The sequence below is a fragment of the Chiloscyllium plagiosum genome, unplaced genomic scaffold (genome assembly GCF_037043375.1).
Source record: "Chiloscyllium plagiosum isolate Xiang-an unplaced genomic scaffold, Cpla_swu_hap1 HiC_scaffold_4, whole genome shotgun sequence".
NCBI classification, from domain to species: Eukaryota; Metazoa; Chordata; class Chondrichthyes; order Orectolobiformes; family Hemiscylliidae; genus Chiloscyllium; species Chiloscyllium plagiosum.
In genome coordinates, this window is record NW_028270142.1 from 109,739,002 (window position 1) to 109,762,308 (window position 23,307).

General features: G+C 41.2%; 1 protein-coding gene across 2 annotated transcripts in view; it reads left to right on the plus strand.

The window, feature by feature from the left end:
• Nucleotides 1-2,158: 2,158 nt before the first annotated feature.
• nradd (neurotrophin receptor associated death domain) overlaps nt 2,159-23,307 on the plus strand; it is a 32,484-nt gene continuing 11,335 nt past the window's right edge. For both annotated transcript variants that reach the window (XM_043687976.2, XM_043687977.2), the window contains exons 1-2: nt 2,159-2,288; nt 2,640-2,783. In XM_043687976.2, coding sequence (XP_043543911.1) covers nt 2,748-2,783 — 36 coding nt within the window. In that variant the 5' untranslated portion in view covers nt 2,159-2,288; nt 2,640-2,747. The remainder of the gene's footprint in view (nt 2,289-2,639; nt 2,784-23,307) is intronic.

Here is a 23,307-nt window from a genome sequence, read left to right on the forward strand (position 1 = left end):
CTGACGTCAGGCTCACTGGTCTATAGTTCCCCGGAATATCCCTACTACCCTTCTTGTACAGGGGGACAACATGAGCAACTCTCCAATCCTCTGGCACCTCACCTGTATTTAAGGATGCCACAAAGATATCTGTCAGGGCCCCAGCTATTTCCTCTCTTCCCTCCCTCAGCAACCTGGGATAGATCCCATCTGGTCCTGGGGATTTGTCCGCCTTAATAACCTCTGGCCTACCCAACACATCTTCCCTACTTATGCCAACATGATCCAGACTAATCAAACTTTTATCTCTAATCTCAAGATTCATCATGTTCCTCTCCTCAGTGAACACTGATGCAAAGTAATCATTCAGAATCTCACCCATTCTCCTACTCCTGCTTCTAATTCTTATATTCTTATGTTTCAGAGCTCATAATTAGAGAAGTGCAGCCATTTTAGAGGTTATGGAGTTGGAGGAGATTACGGACATGGAAGGAGGTGAGGTTATGGAGGGATTTGAAAACAAAAATAACGATTTTGGAATCTTGTCATTGCTTGATTATGAAGTTTTATTGAACTCGAAGAGTTAACTTTGTTGCCCTCTCCACAAATGCTGACTGCTCTGCTGTGTTCCTCCACTACATTTTGATTTTACTTTGAGATCTCAGTTTTGATCTCTCTCCAGTTACATATGAAGAGCAGGAAGTCGTTCGGTCCTTTGAGGTTGTTCTCCACTGGATCAGGGCGAGTTAGATCCCAATAATATTCAGGTCCATATGTTTTGCTGCCCTTACCCAATATAAATCATATTGATTGCAATTTTTAAAATCAATATTGCCCCAAAATCCACAGCCTTTTCAGGAACAGAGGGTTCAGGATTTTCATGAGCCTTTCTGTGAAAAGTTATTTCCTGATTTCACTCTTGAAGGGCCTGATACTAATTCTATAATAATGTTTGAACCTGGTTGAGTCACTGATGGAAAATGCACTGATGTTGGACAAGAGGATAAATTGAGTTTGTTTGGAGTAATTGCCATAATAGACCTCATTCTATTGCCATTGCTTATGTCTGAGGTGACACAGGACAATCTAACCCTACAGAACATCATCATGGGAGCACCCCTTATCTGTGGAGACTTATTCAAGGAGAAATTCCATCTTCTCAAAAATGATTAAGAAATAAGTAATTAATGTGTTCCTTATCATTGATATTCATGTCCTCGGAAGAAATGTTAACATGTTCGGCACACATTGAACTGTACCCTGGAAAACGTTCCTCAGTAAATCCTGGAAAAGGGTTGCAGAGGAAGAGAAAAAAAGTTCACTGAATGCAGAAGGTATTTAAATATTTGTTTAATTATAAAGAAAATGTTTTTTTTAATTGGCACAGTTGGGAGATCTCTCGCGAGTACAAATCCAACTGTGAATCCAGAGATTTGTACACATAATCTGGGTTAACACATCAATGCTGCACTAAGGGTGTATTGCACTGTCAGAGGTGCCGCTTTTGGAAGAGACATTAAATTGATGCCCCATCTGCCCTCTCAGGAGAATGTAAAAGATCCCAATGCAGTATTTGATGTACAGAAGTGAGTGAAATCCCTCCTCCCCACAAATGAATCATTATTAAAGATTAACTGGTCTTTTATTTCTTCGGCTGTTGGTGGCATCGTGCCAAACACTAATTGGCTACAGTATTTCTCTACAGAATCTAAGCAGCTGCAATCTAGAAGTGAATTGTTGACAGAAAACATGAAAGGGGTTTATAAACGCTTGTCCTATCTTTTCCTATTTTTATATCCAAAAATACTTTTACACACAATTGAACATTTTTTCCATCATCAAATCACAATGGCATTTTTTTCAGCTATTAGTGGTGGTGTTAATTGTTCTACTATTATTTCACCCTCTGCCTAGCCGTCATGGTTAAAGGAACACAACAGATCAGTTTGATATTGAATAGTTCAATATTTAACAGTTGAACATCTGAAAATGACGTTCCTATGCGGTGCGGCTTTAAGAGTTGAAGTTCTGGTTAACAAGTTATTATTTCCAGAGCAGTTTTGATACTGCAGCTCTCAGCCAATCAGAATGAAAGTATGTTCCCCCCAGCACCCCCCCCCCCCCACCGCCAAACAGCACCACGTGGGGTTGAGTTTTTAACCCCCTCCCTCTCTGTGGTTTTTCTTCCATGAGAAAGCAATTGGAAACATTTCAGTCATTGAGGGAGAGAGACTGATACAGAGAAAGTCAGACAGACAGGCAGAACAGAGAAACGAAAAAGGAAAGCAGGGAGGTCACAGAGGGTGAAGGTGAGTGCACTTGGTTCAGTGCAGATTTGGGGGGGGGGGGGGGGGGTGGTAAGTTCTCTTCCCCTTCCTCTCTCTTACCCTCTCTGGGGCTGTGCCTTGCAATCTCAGCCTTTGGCTCCGCTCTGGTCGGTTCGTTGAGCAGCTCCGAGCACCCAGGCTGGGGATCAGGGGCCGGGAGGGGGTGGGGGCTCAGATTTCCAACATCCGCGCTACTTTGCCTTTTATTTGAAGGAGCTGGAGGGTTCCCTCCCTGGACAAAGCCAGAGGCTCCGCCAGACTCCATTCCTGCAGTTCTTGTTATCCCATTTTTCGTTACAGTCTTAAGTAACGAATCCTGTCTCTCATTCTCAGGCTGGTATTAGTTCGACAGAGAAGTTTGCAAGTTTAAACTAAGCCGGGACTGAGCAACACTGAAATCTGAGTTGAATCCACCCAGACTGGAAACTGGCCAAGGGCAGGATGCGGTTCCTGTTTTGTCTGCTCTTCATCTCCCAGGTAAGAGGCTGTGTTAGACTGGAGTCACTGTACAGGTTTATCTTCATTATTTTTAAGATTATGTTTAATACCTGAATCATCTGTTCGAAGAACCTCCAGCTTCAAAAAAATAAAGCGTGCGGAGAGAAATAAAAACAACTTGCATTTATATAGAGCCTGCAAAGCTCCTTGTAGTCGGTGAAGCACGTTTTTGCAGCGGCGTCGTGTATTTTTAACGCGGCAACCAAGCTCCCACAACCAGCGGCAAGATACCACTAGCGGCTCCTCTCTCTCTGTCTAGGTGTTGGTTCAGAGAATTAATGTTGGTCGGGACACTAGGGAGAGTAGTGTAGAAAACAAAGGCAACTCTGTTTATAAACCCGCACTTGGAATTCTGAGCGGGTATTCCTTGTCCGCGTTAACGAGAATATTTTGCTGGAGAATTTTTGCTGGCATCCTGTGCACTGAGTTGAGCCCCAGCGAAACCATACACTGTATTGAATAAACGTTTTCATTGAATTCAACTTTCTGATGAAGGACTTATGTCCGAATCATCGATTCGCCTGCTCCTCGGATGTTCCCTGACCTGCTGTGCTTTTCCAGTGCCACACTTGTCGACTTGAAATGAATGGGGAATATTGTGCCTTTCCCTGAATTGCTGGTGGCAGGTTTGGTATAACTTGCTCAGACACGACAGAAGGCACTCGTGTGGGGCAGGAGTCACATTTAGTCCAGACAGGGTAAAGATGGCAGATTTCCTTCTTTAAAGAACAGTACTGTAAATTCCTGGTTGCTTTTGTATGATAACTTCACAGTCACTTTCACAGATATCAGTAGTTTTATTTAAACTGAATTCAAATTCTCATCTCCACGGTGAAATTGCATTCTCTAAAATATAAGTCCACATGTTTTGCATTACTAGCCCAGGCATCCAATTGATCTTAAATTCTCTGGAATCCATGTGTGATGTGTGAATAAACTGCATTGGGTGCTAATCCTGGCTGGTTGTTGACTGACTCCCTCCAGTGGCAAGTACATATAAGTGAGGAAAGGAACTGGTTCCTTAATGATGGCTTCTGTGGTTGAACAGCCTGTAGTCTATACAAAGTATGTGTGGGAGTAGACAGGCAGGAGGCTGGAAGAACACAGCAAACCAGGCAGCATCAGGAAGTAGAGAATTCAATGTTTTGGATGTAACCCTTTAAGACTGGGGATGGGTGTAAGTGGTGCAGATTAAAGACGGTAGCAGGGATGGGGTGGTGAAGTGGGGGTAGGTAAAGACAGGCAGAGGGTACGACCCTGGTTGGTCAGTGGGGTGAATGAATCCAGTTGGTGGCAGGGAGGAATGGAATGGAGGGGGAAGGACTAGGAAGGGAGTTGGGGGATGGGAAGGGAGGTTATTTGAAATGGCAGAACTCAATGCTGGCTGCCCATGAGGAAGATGATGTGTTGTTCCTTCAATTTGCAATTTGGTTCATTATGGCAATGGAGAAGGCCAAGGATGGTCATGTCAGCAAGGGAATTAAAATGGGCAGTGACTGGGACGTCCGGTTGGCCCCTGTGGGCCCAGCTGAGATGCTGTATGAACTGTTTCCTAAGTTTACATTTTAATTCCCTTTCCCAATTCCTTTCTGACATGCATCTCAGTTTGGCTGTAGGGGCTGACTGGACCTCCCAGTCACCGCCCATTATAATTCTCCTTCCAAGATGACCACCTTTGGCCTCCTCCATTGCCACAATGAACCAAATCACAATTTGGAGGAACAGCACCACATCTTCCACCTGGGCAGCTTGCAGCCTGGAGGACTCAACATTGAGTTCTCCAATTTCAAATAACCTCCCTTCCAGTCCTCCAAGTCCCTTCCCAGCCCCTTGCCCTGCCTTACACTCCTCCCTGCCACCAATCAGATTCATTCCTCCTGTTGACCAACCAGGTTGTACTCTCTACCTGTCTTCACCTCTCCCCACTTCAGCATCCTGCCCCTGCCATCCCCTTTATCTGCAGCTCCTCCTACATCCACCCCCAGTCCTGAAGAAGAGCTACACTCAAAACACTGCCTTCTCCACCTCGTGATGCTGCCTGGCTTGCTGAGTTCTTCCGGCCTCCTATCTGTCTACTTTGGATTCCAGCATCTGCTGTTTTTCTGGCTCCTAGCCCAGTATGTATAGGAAGCACAGGTGCTTGTTTCTTGTGTAATTCATTCTCTGAAAGATCTTAACCCCATTAGGGGAGAAAATGTAATGGGAGAGGTGGGAATCTAGAATATAAAATCTTCCGAGAGACAATGATTCTTCTATTTCCTCGAGCTTGTATGAAATGGGTTGATGATTCTTTTTGTAAAAATTGTTTTACATTCATTATTATTTTCTGTGTATGTAATACTTCGAGTCTTTTCATAAGTGGTCAAGTTCTGCTTTGGATTATGAGATTCCTAAGCAGCTAACATACACTCTTTTCTTGGTCAGTACAATAGAACCCCAGTGAAGTACAAACCTCTGTTTCCCAGTCTCTTGTCTATTGTTATTATTTAGTTCCTTCATTGTGCTGACTGTTCCAAGATGTGGTTCCATAGGCACCCTCTGACACTTTGTCTGGGTGTCAGTTCTTCATGTTACAGTCTAGTCAGTCTGTGTGTGCAGTCAGCTTCAGGTTTGATCCAGGTTCTTAGTGTGTATACACACACACCCACACGTTTGATTGACTGCAGAGGACTTCTGCATGGGGGCAGATGGGGAGTGTCTTTCAGTTAAGATTTTAAAATGAGGTCTGGTTGGAGGAGGGAATTTCCTTTGGTTGACACTTGTTCTTTAACCATTATCGCTAAAACAGACTTGCCTTCCATTTATCATGTTTCTATTTGTGGGAGCTTGCTGTGTGTACATTGCCTGCTGTTTTCCTGCAGTATGCTGGCAAGCATTTTGTGCTGTGAAAGCTGCTATATAAATACAAGTCTTATTTCGTCAATGGCCAGAGGTTAAACTATAGTCTCTTTGCAGGATTCTTTAATGGAGTTTTATCAAGGAGACAGTTGAAAGTAGTGAATTGATTCAAGTGCTAGGGTGAAATTAGTTTTCACCAATCATTCTAAATAAGTCCTAGCCAGTTTGAAAGCTCCCTTGCAGTCAAAGACCAACTTTCATCCTCTTAAGTTTGACTCCAGGTTATTACACTTACTCGCTCATTCAACATGCCTTGCTATTTTCCCTTTCAAGGAAATATCTGGTTCCCTTAGTTCAGAAGCTCATTCTACCATCGAGACCAGTACGCTGTAGACCATTATAGTTCAGTGTATGAGATTTGGTGTTTTGTTTGGGGCGGTGAAATGAGACTGCATTTTCAGAGTCAAATTTTCTTGTTTGTGGTTCCCTCTCTCCATCCACCTGGGTCTGAATGACTTTTTGTTAAATCATTGGCAAGGGATCAGCATACAAGTCTTTCCTGATGTTTTGCTGCCACCACTTCTATCCTTGTCGCCCACCCACCCCCCCCAAAAAAAAAAGCTTGAGGCCAGAAGTCAGTGGTTATGATGAATTTGTTGCCTTGCCTGACATAAGCAAAACTGAAACCGGACTGGGCAACCAACCCTTGGCTCTTTCCAGCATCCGTTGGAGTCTTTGCCCATGGCTGAATGTGAACTTAGAAGCAACTTTGATCTGAAGTATGCCTGGTCTCTCTATTCATGCCCTGTTAAGAGCAGTTCCACCTCTTCACTCTGCAACTGAAACCCACGCAGACCAAGAATTTCAAGGCCACTGGTTTTTAAAACCATGACTGATTGTTTTTGCTTAACAGAATGTGCTGTGTTGATGCTTAATATTTTCTGGACTGCCACAGGGCCGCAGTCAAAGGGTCATATTAGTTCCTGGAAAAAACATTTGTACTCCACCCACTGCCTCTACGACCCTGTTAGATAATTTTTGTTATTTGTTTCTAGGGGAAATAGAAGTTGTTGCTAAGATTGGAAATTCTTGCGCAACAAGAGTTGCGCTTGTGGTAGTGGGTTTTTTTGGTTGTCTGATACAACTGAGTGTCTTAATAGGAGAGAGTGAGGACTGGAGATCAGGGTTGAGTGTGTGTTGCTGGAAAAGCGCAGCAGGTCAGGCAGCATCCGAGGAGCAGGAGGATCTGCGTTTTGGGCAAGAACCCTTCATCAGGAATGAGGCTTGTGAGCTGAGGGGGTGGGACTGGTGGGGGAAGGTAGTTAAGACTGTGATAGGGAGATGGAGGTGGGGGTAATGGTGATAGGACGGATAGGTGGGAAGGAAGATGGACAGGTCATGAGGGTGGTGCTGAGTTGGAAGTTTGGAAGTGAGATAAGGTGGGGGGTGGGGAAATGAAGAAACTGGTGAAATCCACAGCATCTTCTCCCCACCAGTGATGTAGGCCAAGGGGATAGCAAGTGGCATATTTGGTAACCGAAGGAATTCTCCACTAGCAACAGGAAGATTGTGGTCAGTGCTGAGCCAGTTTACAGCTTCAAAGCTTAATATGCCCTCCTGGCAGGGAGGAGGGCTAAGGGTCATAAAAAAAACAGTACAAATTAAACTGGACAAATGGTATGCAGGCCATGATGTTTCCTGAGATGTTGGAAATTTGGACATAGCCTGTCAGGAAAGATTCTACTGATGTAGGATGTGAGCTGTTTTGTATTAGAAAATGCTGACTTTTGGGATCCCAGTAGGAATTGTGGAGTTTCAAAAAGATTTGGTGGCTATATCTACACCTCATTATAAGGTCATTCTTTGGTACCAAAGGCATACAAGACAACTGGTGAGTTGGTTTTAATGTGGATGTACTACGAAAGGAAAATAGTGGTGCTTCCATCACAGAAACTTCAGTCACATGCAAAGTACTACTTTTATCTTGGGCCATCCCATATCAGAAAGGGTACTGTCTATCAGTCTTGGGGAAAAGTGAAATACAGCTTTGCTGGATCTGAAAAGGTTAAATTATGAGGAATGATTGCACAAGCTTATTTAGACAATTAGAGCGTTGAGGATTGATAGAAACATAGCAAATAGGAGTGGGAAAATAGGCCATTCGACCCTGCTAGCCTGCTCTGCCATTCATCAACATGATTGTGGCTGATCTTCCAACTCAGTACCTTATTCCTGCTTTGTCCCTGAACACTGAGATCCCTTAGCCCTAAGAACTATATCTAATTCCTCCTTGAAAACATTCAGTGCTTTGATCTTAATCCCTTTCTGTGGCAGATAATTCCACAGGTTCAACAATCTCTCTGGTGAAGACATTTTCTCCCTACCTCAATCCTAAATGGCTTACCGTGTATCCATAGATTCTAACCCCTTAGATTGATTCTGGACTTCCCTGTCACTGTGCATATGCATCCTGTGTTCACTCTGCAAAATTCTATAGTTATAGGTTTCTAACCTGTCAGTCCTGCCATCCCAGGCATCAGTCTGGTAAATCTTAATTGCATTCCCTCAATAGCCAGAATATCCTTCCTCCAGTAGGAAGACTGAAACTTTGTACTATTACAGGTATGGTTTCGTCAGTGCTCTGTATAATTGCAGCAAGACATCCCTGTTCTGTGCTTTGATCGTCTTGCTATGAAGGCCAACATAACCATTTGACTTCTTCACTTGCACCTGCATGCTTACTTTTAGCAATAGAACTCGTTGCATCTCCACTTTCCCAATCTTATTGCTATTCAGATAATATTCTGCCTTCCATTTTTGCTAGTAAAGTGAATAGCATTTGCCCACTCACTCAACTTATCCAAATTGCACTGAAGTATTTTTGTGTGTCCTTGTTACAGTTCACCCTCCCACCCAGCTTTGTCCTAAAATGTTAACTGAGATACTTAAAATGATAAAACAGTAGGTACAAAGAAATCACTGTTGCAGTGAGTAAATCCAGAGAAACAGTTTGTCATGTTGAATTTGAGCCAGGCTGTTCAGTTTTGAAATCATTACAAAGGTGACATAGCACAGAACCAGATCACCCAGTTCAAGTTGACTTTTCTATTCCAGTCGACCTCCTCTCATCTTTACACATCTAACTATATCAGCATTTTTCCCTTCTCCCTCATGTGCTTGTCTAATTTCTTAGTGCATCTGTGCTACATTTTAACCGTTCGCTGTGGCAACGAGTTCCATATTCTCACCACACTGCGTAAACTTCTCTAATTCCCTGTTTGATTGTTTTGGTGATTTTTCTCTATCGATGGCATTTAATTTTGTTCATTGCCATAACTGGAAACATTTTATCTGTTATCAAAACCTTTTTACATGTTTAAAGATGTTGTAAATAAATCTTGGTGGTGCTTTTTCAAAAAAAACTTGATTCATCTGTTTATCCTCATGATGAATATATCCTGCATTCTGTTAATGTATTTGTAGATCTTTCCTTCTCCTACCAACATATCTTTTTTTGTTTTTATAGTATGGTAGTAAGAATCATATTTGGTGCTTCATGTGCAGTCTAATCAAAGTTGTATTGAACTCGTACAGACTTTACTTTCAATACCTGAAATGTAGTGATTGGTTTGCCTTTGCCCCTGTTGACTTGTGTTGTTCCTTTTAGTGGTTTGGGTACTTGTACTCTTAGGTTCCTTTGCTTGCCTTTTGAAAAATTTCATTTTTCTTGCCAAAATGTATTACCTTATTTCTATGTTAAAATTAATTTGCCAATCAAATAACAATTTTGCATATTTATCTCCTCAGTATCGATTATCTCCACCCCAAAATTTGATCATGTCTCCAAATTTAGAATTTGTGTTTTTTTTAAGATTACTTACAGTGTGGAAACAGGCCCTTCGACCAAACAAGTCCACACCGACCTGCTGAAGCGCAACCCACCCAGACCCATTCCCCTACATTTACCTCTTCACCTAACACTACAGGCAATTTAGTATGGCCAATTCACCTGACCTGCACATTTTTGGACTGTGGGAGGAAACTGGAGCACCCGGAGGAAACCCACGCAGACATGGGGAGAATGTGCAAACTCCACACAGTCGGTCGCCTGAGGCGGGAATTGAACCCGGGTCTCTGGTGCTGTGAGGCAGCAGTGCGAACCACTGAGCCACCGTGCCACCCACTTTTTGCCTTCAGTTGAAATAATTTTCACAAAGTATAAACAACTGTACTCCAAGCACTGATCTAGCTGGAATACCACTTACTGTCATCTTCCTCTTTTTGAATAAATATCATTTGTCCTCCTTGACTGTTTTCTGACTTGTAGCAAAATGTCTAAGCAGATTTCCTGTCCTCTGATGTTTATTCATTTAGTCTAATTTTTGGTACCTTTATCTAGATTTTCACACAAATTTCAATTAACTTACATTCACTGTTATCTTCATCAATTGTTATCTTGTCAACAAAACCCAATGAGGCTGAGTACACAAAATTTTGTCCTTTTGAAATCCATGAAGATGCTGTCTATTTCTGTGCACAGCAATGTGAGGGTTTCCAAGAGGGTGCAGAAAAGGATTAAAAGACAAATTCTGGAGTTCCAGGATTTAATTTATATGGGATTGAATCCTTTGCATTTGAGACTTGACCAAGGTGCATAAATTTACAAGGTGCATAAATTCATAAGAACCCAGAATGAGCAGACAGAAATTACTGTCATATGAGGGAGGGAAATCTGCCTTTACCTGGTCAAGCCTATGTGGTTGAGTTTTAACTGCCCTCTGAAATGGCATGTCAAGCCACCCCTTTGAGTTCTGTAGTGGTTTGAGACCAGAGTAAAACCAGACCGACCCCAGCATGACTCAGGCATTGAAAGCAGCAAAGGCAGACTCTGCTGAGTCAACCTTGAAAAGTTGTCCTCAATCAGGACTTGTACCAAAATTGGAGGACTCATTCCAAAGATGGCTTAGTCATACTTGCTGGCTGTTATGATGATTCAATTTTCCCGACTTGTCCATTGCTATCCCTGATTCAACCTGTCCCACAGGCATGTCAGACCCAGCAGAGGTGGCTGCACAACCTATATACATTCAGATGTGGGGCGTGGGCCTGGGAGCTCTCTGTACACTCCCTCTGGGGGCCCCAGTCTCATGGTGTCAGGTTAATCATGGGGAAGAAACCAACTGGTGCTTAGCATTACTGTACCCCAGTCCTGTCCCAACCATGTTGAAGAAGTTCTGAAGGTGATAAGGGCACGGAAGATACTCTGCATGGGAGATTTGTGTCTGTCACCATGACTTGTTCTGAAGGAGTTAATATTTATGTTACATGCTCCACCCATCCTAATGATGAATCCACCAACAGACTGTGACGAGTTCTACTTGAACTTTTGGAGGGAGTAGATGTAATAGCTCACTATAGTCCTAGAGATGAAGCATGACCAAGTATATTTGTACTTATTGCTGTCATATAATAAACATACTATTTCTCTAAGAAGAGTGCAACTTCTGTTGAAATTATAATCTACAGTGATGTATCCTCGACTACTAATCACTAGCTTTGTCTTCAGCTTATTAAAGACGAAGGAGGATTGGTAGCGGTGAACTACCTCCCATCCCTTTGTAACATATATAAATTTGTAGATATTATATTAATGCTTTAGCTGAGGGAACTAAATGTAACTTGTGAATAGCTGGGGTCATAGCACTGATCCCTGGTGAACCCCACTAGTCACTACATGCCATTTGGAAAAAGACCATTTATTCCTACTATTTCCTGTCTGTCCACCTGTTCCCTTCCAATTCTATATGCTATCCTCAATCCCACGCGTTTTAATTTTACATGCTGATCTCTTTTTGTTTTAAAGAAGCTTCTAAATGTCTAAATAAACCACATCCACTGGCTCCCTTTCATTAGCTCCACAAGTTACGTCCTCAAAGACTTCCACTGGAATTATCAAGCGTGATTTCCCTTTCGATAAATTGGTGCTGACTGTTTGATCTTGCCGCTGTTTTCCAAATGCTCAGCTATCGACTTTTTTTTATTTTTATATATATATATATATATATATATATATATGGACGCTAGCATATTCCCCACTACTGATATCAAGCTGACTGGTTGATTAATTCCCAGTTTTCTGCTTTGCTTAATTTCTTAAATGGAGTTTATATTATCTACCCTCCGATTTGTAGAAACTATTCTAGAATCTATAGAATCTTGGAAGATGTACCAATGTATCCAGTATTTCTAGGGCTACTTTCTTAAGTGCTCTGGGATATAGATCATCAGACCCTAGAGATTGTTCAGCCCTCAATCCCATCAATTTGCTTAAACACATTTCCATACAAATACAGGTTATATTCAGCACCTCTCTCTCTAAATGTTCAGTTTCCCAACATTTTTGATATGTTATTTATGCCCTCCTTTGTGAGCACAGAACTGAAGTATGTATTTAGTTGGTCGATCACTCCTTTGATCCCGGTTATAAATTCCCGTGTTTCTGAAAAGGGCCTAAATTTGTTTTCACTAATTCCATTCACAGATCTATAGACACTTTTACAGTCAGTTTTTATGTTCCCTGCAAGCTTAATTTGGTATTTTTTTCCCCCTTTTTTAAGTCAATCCCTTTGTCCTACATAAAAGTAAAAGCTAATTACTGCAGATGCTGGAATCTGAAACCAAAAGAGAAAATGCTGGAAAGTCTCAGCAGGACTGGCAGCATCTGTAAGGAGAAAAAAGAGCTGACGTTTCGAGTCTAACTGACCCTTTGTCAAAGCTTTGACAAAGGGTCAGTTAGACTCGAAACGTCAGCTCTTTTCTCTCCTTCCAGATGCTGCCAGACCTGCTGAGATTTTCCAGTATTTTCCTCTTTTGGTTTCAGATTCCATTGCTGAATTCAAATTGCTTCCACTCCTCAGGTCTGTTTATTTTTCAACCCTGACTGTAACCCCGTCACCCCTTCCTTGGATCTAATACAATTTCTAATTTCACTTGTAAGCCATGGTTTGGCTTCTTTTTCCTTTTTTTTTTTTACTTTTGCACCAGACAGGAATAAACAATTGTTGCAGTTTACCCATGAACTGTTTGTTGCCATTTCCTTTTCGCCATCATCCCTTTTAAGTGATGTTCCTCAATTCAAAATACAGTTTAAAAAATATAATTCCATCTATCACAATGCCATCATTGTGCAGTACTCAAACATCAGAGACTGTTCACTTCTCGATCACATCTATAGGTGTAACATAACCTTTTTTAAAAAAAATTTGCGGTCTTGAAAGTTTGGTAACTCTTCCTTGGTTGTCACATAACTGAGCTTAGGCATTCTCAGCTCCAAATATTGCCTTCAAACCAAATTCTTCTGGACTGGAAGTCTCAACTTTCCAAGCTGTGGGTATTTCCTCTTGATGAAAACAAAAATTCCTGATCCTTTTCAGAGGAAAATGAATCTTCTGTATGCTGTGGCTTATAAAACTCACCTAATCCAAACAAATTCGTGTTATCACTTTTGGGACTCCCTCTCTCATACTGGGTTAAGCAGAAATACCGATAAGTTAAGCATTAAAATCCCCTCTGCACAAACCAATATCCCCATGCCATTAGTTAAAAAAATAAAATAACCAGTATTAATATAGTACCACACAGAGTTACCATGTTATCACCATTATTTCTGTAATGTTGCAAATGATATTCTGTCCGTCAAGTGTTTCCTTGCACACCTTTTTAAATTTGGAATATTTTGTATTTTTTTCTCTTTGGTATTCTTTTCAGGGGTCTTGCTTACAGTCCATGTCTATACTTGGTCTGTGTCACTTTTTATTACCCTGTCTTGAATCATTCATGGTGATTGATGTTTAGCTTTGCCTGTTTCTCAACAGGATATGTTTTTCTTGGACTATGAAAATTGTTGTAAGTGTTTCACATTGTTGCACTACATTGTTTGCCAATATTATCCATTTTATGTTCAAGATCTATTCTCAGCCCCTTAACACATGAATGCTATTTCTGTCTTGCTGGTGGCCAAGTCATTTTGAATACTATTATCTATTGAGTTCAGCTACTCTACCTCTCTTTCCTTTTTTTTAATCTTTTTCTAAATATGCTACACCCTGTGGTATTTCACTCCTAGTTCTGATTGTTCTGCAGCCATATCACTCTAATCCCAACTGTCTGGTTCTTCATAGCATATTATTGCCTCCAGTTCTCTGTTTTATTGCAGACTGTCCATCGTTCTGCAGACAGTTTAAATTAGGAAGCCATTTTCACATAAAACATGCTTAAAATGTAGAACTCTGTCTGGCTGAAGTCTGCGAATGCCAGATGTGTTTGGAGCTTTTGGGATGGAGGCTAGTAGATAAGGAATACAGAAGAAAGGTAGGAAGATGGAGTTTGGATACTAATGAGACCATGGAATGGCAGAAGAGACTGACTAAACAGCCGAGACCTGCTTTGATGTTCCACTTTGTTCTTCTATGCTAATGTGTCTTCAGAATTGTTGAACTTGATCAAATGTATGTTATGGATAGATGAAGCTGGCTCCTAGAATCTTTTCTGGACGGCGGAGCTTGTTCAGTCATGATTCTGATGAAGATGACTGCCTGTAACCAAACACTAAACTGATTTGGGTGAAGCATTGTGCATCATCACATGCACCCCTTGTGCTATAAGGTAGTATTTGTGTTACGTCAGCTTTGTTCTTCAGGATTTTTCACCATTTGTTTTCTATTAGTTATACTCTCTTAGACCATTGAGTTCTTCATACTATTAGGCTGTGTAGCTCTTCGTACTTTCTTTCCATGTTCCCTGATTTTTTAAAGAGAAAACGCCTCTACCAAACAATGAAGTAGAATGGTGCTGTTCTGGTTTTTCCACAGCAGCACATGTGAAAGTCAGAATATGGGTAAACATGTGGTTGATGTCGTGTCCCAGGATAGATGTGGTTCTCCGAAGCTCCCCTCCCACATTTAAATGAGGTATAGGCTTTTCACTACTGCACCCTGCCAATTGTTTACCTCCAAAGTTAATGTACCTCTCCTCATCTCTGGCCTATCACTGACCATGTAAAATAGAATGGATGTGCCTTATAGTCATAGAATTGCACAGCACAAAACAGACCCTTCAATTCCAAGCTGACCAAGTTTTCTCAAACTGAAATAGTTCCATTTGGCTGTATTTGGTCCATATCCCTCTAAATCTTTTCTATTCTTGTATCTGTCCAAATGTCTTTTAAATGGTGTAACTATACCTGCATCTACCACTCCCTGTGGCAGTTCATAGTCTTGTGATTCTATATATAGTTGCGATTCTATCCCAGCTCCTGTGTTCTCCAAAGAAATGAGTTTTTTTCCTTTTTAACTTCAATCATCAAGTAGTAAATTTATTCTGATAAATTTTTATTTTAACAAAGTTGTGTGGCAAGGCTTCAGCTGTGCTCTCAGACTGGGAATAATATCTGAATCCATTGTTTTACCTGTCCGGTATACATTTTTCATTTTTTTTAATACTACCAAACTCAAGCTTCTCCAGAATGGTTTCAACCCAATCCTAATTAAACAGAGACTGTGTTTCAAATAAATAATTCTGCAGGAGTTGGCTGAGAAATAGTCTGGGTGGTTGTTTTCAGGATCTCAAACTGAGTTCTAATTTGTCTTTTTTTTTTGAAAGAAGAATTCAGTCCTGGTAAATAGTAGGGGGTGGAGAGGGAATGTTTAACAGTCTCTGTCAGACACAAAATAACCTCCAGCCTGTGCCACAGATGCACCATCTGCACAGACCTTGTCTGAACTCACTTCCTCCTTAATTGCTTCTTCTGTCGGCTCCTATTGTGTGGAATTAAAGCAAAGAATCTATATTATTTACAGTGGAGCCCCAGTTTTCGGTCTTTCACCCCCTTGGCAGGTTACACTTCAGTGGTGCCTGATTTTCTTATTATTCCTGGTTTGAAGGCAGAAGTTGTGTTAATGTTTCCTTTCCCATAAACACCACGTGTTGCTGGGCCACACATCTAATCAGACCAGTTGGTCTCCCGTAGTTTTATTTTGTGGAGTTGAAGATCTCTCCCTGCCCAATTCACCAGTTCCATATCTCTAACTGTGTGATACTATCAGCTAGTGACTTGGGTGTTGTGGAAAGTAAAAATCCTGCCCTTATTTACCTAGCTTTTCATATTTTATTCACGTATAGGAAGTGAACATTGCTGACAAAGGTGGGATTTATTGTTTATACTTAATTGCCTTTAAGAAGATGATGGTGAGCTGTCACCTTGATCCCCAGCAATCACTGTGTGAGTATGCACACTGTGCTGAGAGAGGGAGCTCCAGAAATTTGATCCCTGCACTGAAAGAATGGCAATTATAGGTCCAAGTCAGGATGTGACTTAGGAACTTTCAGGTGGTGTTGTCTTTGCTGGTTTAGGTGGTAAAGATTGCATATTTTGAAAGTGGCTTTGAAGATTTGGAAGGTTGTGGCACCTTGTAGATGGTAAATGGGTCAGTTGATGGACGTGGCACTAATCAAGCACATGGCTTTATCCTGAATAGTGTGGAACTTCTTGTTGGAGCTGCACTCTTCCAGGCAAGTCCTCACTTGTGGCTTATAAATGGTGGGCCTGCTTTGGGGAGTCAGGGGGTGGGTTGAACACCACAGTATTCCTAGCCTCAGTCCCTGCTGCTGTTTCTGTATTTATATAGCGAGCCGATGGTAATGTGCAGAATGATGGTTGGGACATTCAGCACTAGTTAGATTCTCTGTTGTGAGAATTGGTCATTTTTTTATGACCCAAGACTGACTTGATAACCCAAGCCTGAATATTTTGCACATAGACTGCTGCTGATATTTCAGAATTGGAGAAATCGCAAATGGCAGTGAACAACAAAATCATTAGTGATAATCTCCATGCTGGTCTTTATGATGGTGGGAATATTAGTGAAGTATCAGAAAATGTTTGGGCATAGGGGACTACCCTAAGGAACTATTTCAGCGACCCAAAACCCATCAGTAATCATAATTTTGTGCTATGGCAGTATGTTTAGCTCAGTGGTTAGTACTGCTGCTTCACAGTGCGAGGGACCGTGTTCAATCCCAGCCCTGGGTGACTATCTGCTTGGAGTTTTGCACATTCTCCTCATGTTTGCGTGGGTTACCCTCTGGATGCTCTGGTTTCCTCCCACTGTCCAGAGATGTGTAAGCAGATGGATTGGCCGTACTAAACAGCCCATACTGTCCACGGATGTACAGGTTAGGAGGATTAACCATGGGAAATGCAGGGTTACAGGAATGGGGCGCGTCTAGGTGGGATCTCCTTTGGAGGGTTTGTGCTGAACTGACTAATCTGCTTCCACACTGTAAGGATTCTATGTAACTCCAACTGGTAGATAACTTGATAAATTTTCACTAACTTCAATTTTGCTGTGGCTCATTGAAGCCATACTCCATTAAATGACGTATTAATGTTTAGTGCAGACACTCTCCTCACCTTTTTGAAATTAGCTCTTAATCCATGTGTGGAACAAGGCTAATGAATTCTGGAACCAAGTAGTTCTGGCAGAATCCAAACTGAGCATTGATGAGCTGGTTATTGCTGACTAAGTGCCATTTGATAGTACTGTTAACACCATCTTTAATCACTTCACTGTTGAGAATGAACGGAGAGGTACTGTGGTAGTGTCCCTGTCTTTGAGCCAGAAGATGTGTCATTACAGACCTGGACGTGTTGATTACAAATATCTGATGTGGCAATTGATTGAATGGATTTTTTTTTTCATTTGCACCAGCCATATCTGGGTAATTTTCTACACTTGGATAGATGGCTGTGTTGTAGCTATATGAGAGTTACTCAGCTAGTGATGTCTAGTTTGGACCACTAGCCTTCCGTGTCCTTTTTTTTTTGAGATGTTGTCAGAGTGCATAGCCTTTGCTGCATCAAATGTCTTCAGCTGTTTCTCGATATCACATGGAGAAATCCAAAGTATCACAATTGACAGTTTTCAGCTACTGGCAATCTCAGGAGTAAGTGTGAGTCCTGTGATATAAGGCAGCTTGAAACCAGCACTGATATTGGAGGATCATCAGCTGTAGTAAATTCTGACAGACTGTTCCACTATGTAACCCCAAACAATGGATTATAACTTAAATAATGGCTTGTGCTGTTTGTTTAAAAAACTGCTTCTAGTCTATTTACTTTGAGTATTATGTTACACCAAAAATGAGGAATAGTGGGCATAAGGACCATGTGGAAACCTTTTGAGACTAAAATCTCATGAGTCTTGAGTGGTGAAGATCAGAGAGATACTGGGCCCCTGCAGCTGTTAAATTCCTTCCTATTGTGTGCACTGTGTGGTTTTTGAAAAAAAATGTATTTAAACATATTTACGCACCCAGTTTAAAGGCAGTAAAAAGGCATTTAAGTTGTATATCCCCTCATGCTGAATAGACTGAGGAGTGAGTCTTTGACGACCTCCAACATGAGGCTGGTGCATGGTTCTCTCCTACTCTCTAAAATCAGACAGTTTTACCATGCAAAGAAAAAGTTATTCTGTCCATTTGTTCTCTGCGCTGACTCCGTTTTAATGAGCTGTTCCTTATCCTGTAGTGCCTTTTCAATGTTTTCTTTTCCAAAACTTTTTCCACTTTTTTTTTAGTTTTCTGAAATCCGTTTCTAGCTCTGTTTCCGGTTGGGCATTCTAATAGCTTGTGTGTTTGAAAAAATTCTCATTGCACTTTGACAAAGATTGTATGTTTATGGCCTTTAGTTCCTGGCTCACTGACTCATGGAAAGAGTTTATATTCATTGATCTTTTGATGTCTGCTCCGATTCTTTTCCTATTTAGTGGATATTTCCGCTATTTATTCTCTCTAATTGTATTGCTTTACATTTCTATATAGTAGCTTACATCTGACATCTCTATTGGTGTCTCTGACTCTATGCTCCTTTTTTAAGAAAAGGCTGACACTCTGATGCACCACTGAGGGAATGCTGCACTGAGTTGTTTAAAACTGTGGTTCTGTTTTCTCTCTCAGGTGGATATGAAACTTTCCATGACGTGCTTTTGAGAAGAGCGAAAGGTTCTATCTGGTGGCTGAACCAATATTTGCCCATTTATTGACACGACTGAAATAATTATGGCTGTTTATTGCATTGCTAATTCTGGGGGGACGTGCTGCAAGAATATTGGTTGCTGCATTTCTTATTTTGCTTTTAACAACATTAGTATTTTGTTGTTGATCTAGTATTTTGAGGTGTCATGAAAGGTGTTCTTTCTTTTCCTCCCCCTTCACAGTAGACCAACCTCCAATGGTCTCCCAATTTTGGGATAGTAGCTGTTAAATTGAAGTCTGAAATTTTTTTTTTCTGTACAGTCTGTAGAATTGATAAATTGGCCACTGTGTCATAGTGGTGTTCTGTGAGAAAATTTTTCAGCTGTTTAGCTTGCAAATCTTTTCCCCTTTTGGGTACTTAACCATTTTTTTCTTCCTTTTCTGATAGCTGTGATTTAATCTTTCAGGTTGTATGTTATACACTAGGCATTACTGGGATTTTTTGTTAAAAAGACTTTTCTGTGTATCAACTCTGGTTCTTATGCCATTCACCTTTTTAAATTTGTAAGTTTTGGTTCATGACCCTCCAGTGGAAACAATTTCTTGCTATCTACTCTGAGATCCTTCATCATTTTGAACGCTTGTCAAATCTCTTCCGTTTGGGGAAATAACTCCCAGCTTCTCCAAGCTATCCACGTAACTGAAATCCTGTATCCCAAAACCATTCCCTAAATCTTTACTACATTCTTCCTCCCTTCCATCCTAAAACGTGGTGCCCAGAATAGGTTAAAATACTGAGGCCAATCTAATCAATTATAAATGTTCCCTGTAACCTATGCCTCTGTTTATTAAGTGTATGTCATATCTTGCTATTGTTTCATCTTTTACTTTTCCACCATTTCCACTTGCCAGTTCCCATGTTCCTTTTGAAGTCTTTCCTTGTCCTGCTCTTAGTTCACACTGCTTTCAAACTTTGTTATCTATAGATAGAATAGTTTGGAAAGTGTACAAATGTTTCTTGGTGGCTGCTTGCTGTTAGAAAATACATATACCAAGACTTCAAACAACATAAATTATGGGGTGACATTTGATAGAAATTTTAAAGTTGTAAAGGGTTGGACAGAGCATGTAGAAACAGACTGTTTTGTTTCTCGTCGTGGAGAGCTCGGGGGGAAAAAAAAAACAGATTAAATTCCAGAGAATAGGACAACCTTATTGACTGCTGGCAGACTTGAAAGGAATGGGAGGGATAACATTAAATGTGATTAGGATAAAATGGACTGGATATGATCATTTTTATATAAAAAAAAAGTTATCAACCCTGGAGGACATCAGAGTTTACATTGTTTTTGCCCATAGCAAAAGCTTTCTGAACTATAACCAACTTCCTGTCTGTGCTGTGGAATTCCCTTTAATATCTCATGCATGAATTTTATCAATGACCTTACTCCATGGCACCTCACCAAATGCCTATTATTAAAGTCTTCGTAAACAGTATTGTCTGTGTTCCTTTTAGCAACAGTTCTGCTTGTTCGCCTTTTATAGGAAGGATATTATTAAGCTAGAGAGAGTTCAGAAGGGATTTAACAGGATGTTGCCAGCAGTGCAAGATTTGAGTTATAAAGAAAGCCTGGGACTTTTTTTAACTGGCGCATAGGATGTTGAGAGGTGACCTTATGGAGGTTTATAAAATCATGAGGGGTATTGAGAAGGTTAATAATAGGTGTCTTTTCCCTAGGATGGGGGATTTCAAGGCAAGGGGCATATTTTTAAGGTGAGAGGAGAACGATTTAAAGACGTGAGGGACAACCTTTTTACACAATGGGTGATTTGTGTGGGGAATGAACTTTCTGAAAAATTGTAAATGCAGGCACAGTTACAAAGTTTAATATAGTCTTAGATAAGTGCCTGAATAGGAAAGGTTTGGGGGGATATGGGCCAGGATTAAGCAGGTGGGACTAGTTTAGTTTGCAATAATGTTTGGCATGGACTGGTTGACTAAACAGGCTGTTTCCATGCTGTATGCCTATGACTCTAATTTGCTATGAGCTACTGTTTCTCAGTTCTCTTCCTTCATGGAATATTTATACTTGTTCATAATTCATGTGTAGGTAAGTGTAATTATTCAGGACCAATTAGATTGTGCAGAAGGAAGAATCTTCGATTCCTATTGATACGATCAACTGGGTGGGCTGAGTGGCTTTCCAGCTTTGTTTGCGGTTTTGAAATTGTATTCGCCATTCTTTGCCCAAGCATGTTTTTTTAATATTTGACTCATTTCTGTCTCTGTCTGTCTGTCACACAAATCTACCAACAGGATCAGTGTATGTCAATCTTCTCCATCGAAATTGTTCATGTAAATTGGAAACAGCCAGCCTTGAATGAATCATGATCGAAGCTATGAATCACAGGATCCTAATTCATTTGCCTTTTTTTTTGTTTTCCTCTTCAATCTCTCTTCCTCCCTCCGCTTCCTTTTTCAAATCCCTCCAACTCAGTTTTCTCCGTTCTTCCCTGTTTCCACGCGCCCCCCCTCCTCCCCCCCAATTATTTTCTTGGCCATCACTTTCTCTCTCCTTTTGACACCTTTTTTTTTTAATACTTCCTCTTCACACTACTCTTCCCACTGGCTTTTCACTCAACTTCCACACCTTCCCTTTCTCTACCTCCTCCTTCCTTTCATTTGCCCCCCCTCCACTTCCTTTGCTGTCCTTCCCTTTCTTTATCTCTCTCATTTCTTTCCCTCCTCTGTTCCTGTGCCCTCCTCCCTATATCCCACTTTAATCCCCCTTTACTGCTTCTACTTCCAACCCCTCAATTTTCCTCCTCCTCCATTGCCCCATCTCCTTCAGCTCCCCCATTCCGAGCCATCGCTATTAAAGCAAAGTTACTGAAGTATAAAACTATGATGCTGTGGAAGCTACACTTGAGCAGGTCTCAAGTACTTAGTCACAAAAACTGAGCTATTGAAACTCTGGCTTCTGCAGAGTTTGCTGATCTTGGCTGGGACCAAATGGACCAATAAACTTGGCCTCAGTGCCTCTGGCCTAGAGAAAAAAGAAAACAAATGTAGCCTGTGCTGATACATTGTCGAACAGCTTGTCAACACGCATCAGCTAGACCAGGAATATCCAAATATTTTATTTCTGATGGTTCTATTCAATGCTGTAGAGCCTCTGGTGCGGGGGTGCTGCTATTAATTTGCATAGTTCTTTAGTCACTGATGGTTCTGATTTAGGATTCATTCACCAATCAGGCAACAGTACGAGTTACAGCTCTTGCCAAAACCTTCAGTCACAGGAAATCCAAACTCGATAAACCAGAGTCAGAAAGTAGTATTTGAAAAAAAAGGGAGGCTGTGTTGTCTGCACTTTGGAGGAAGGAGAGTCATCACGCTGTCTGGATGTTGGAGGTTTTGTCACCCAACCTTCAGCTTCCAAGTCTCTGCCCCCAGCCTTCCCACTCATGCCTTGAGGATCGACATGTCATGTGATCAATGTGCAAGACCACTTGGAGGCTAACACTTTTTTAAAAACTTGGATAATTCTTCACTTCCTGCACCCCCCCCCCACCCAAATTTTTTTTATAACTAACGATGAACATGAAAATGTAAACATATTTTACTGAAGCTTTGCTTTGCCTCCTGTTTCATAATCTGGAACATTGTTTTCCAATTCCCTGAAAATTTTGGAGTTCAGGTCTTGGGGCTTCGACTGTGGCAGAGTATGTAGTCCAGGAGAGGCCAAGATGATTTACAGTTATCAGTGTTGTTTTGTTTGAAGTTAAAGGTATGAGTAAAGACTGCAGTGATTAAACATGCCACAGGATGCAATTGACCCAATGTTGCTTGGGACAAAGATGGAGAGTTTGAAGAAAACAACTAGAGTGGAGTACAGGAGATGTAGTAATGGATAGGTACTTGAGATTTGTTCTGTTATATTTGAGATGAGACAATACTTGACTGAACGTTTCTCTTCTGGAGAGAAGTCCATGGTGGAATAATAGTAATTTGATTATGTTCAGTACGATACCCAGCAAGAAAATTGGGCAGCACAGTGGCACAGTGGTTAGCACTGCTGCCTTACAGTGCCAGAGACCCGGGTTCAGTTCCCGCCTCAGGCGACTCTCTGTGTGGAGTTTGCACATTCTCCCCGTGTCTGTGTGGGTTTCCTCCGGGTGCTCTGGTTTCCTCCCACAATCCAAAAATGTGCAGAGGTTAGGTGAATTGGCCATGCTAAATTGCCCATAGTGTAAGGTGAAGGGGTAAATGTAGGAGAATGGGTCTGGGTGGGTTACGCTTCGGAGGGTCGGTGTGGACTTGTTGGGCGGAAGGGCCTGTTTCCACACTGTAAGTAATCTGATCTAAAAACACATCTTTTTGGCTCAACGAGTCCACACCAGTGTTACTTCCCTATTTTCCAAGCCCCCTCCCCTTTCTACATTTGATATATATAAATTCAGAAATTATATTTCTGATTTTGCATTTCAGATAGTCAGTATAAATTTATGAATAGCAGTAGTCTCAGCACTGATCCTTGTGGATCATTGCTTTGCCACTTGTGATAAACTACAAATTATGTTGACTCCCCTGCTCTGCATTTTGTAAGACAGCTGGGAATTCTTTCTGCCATTT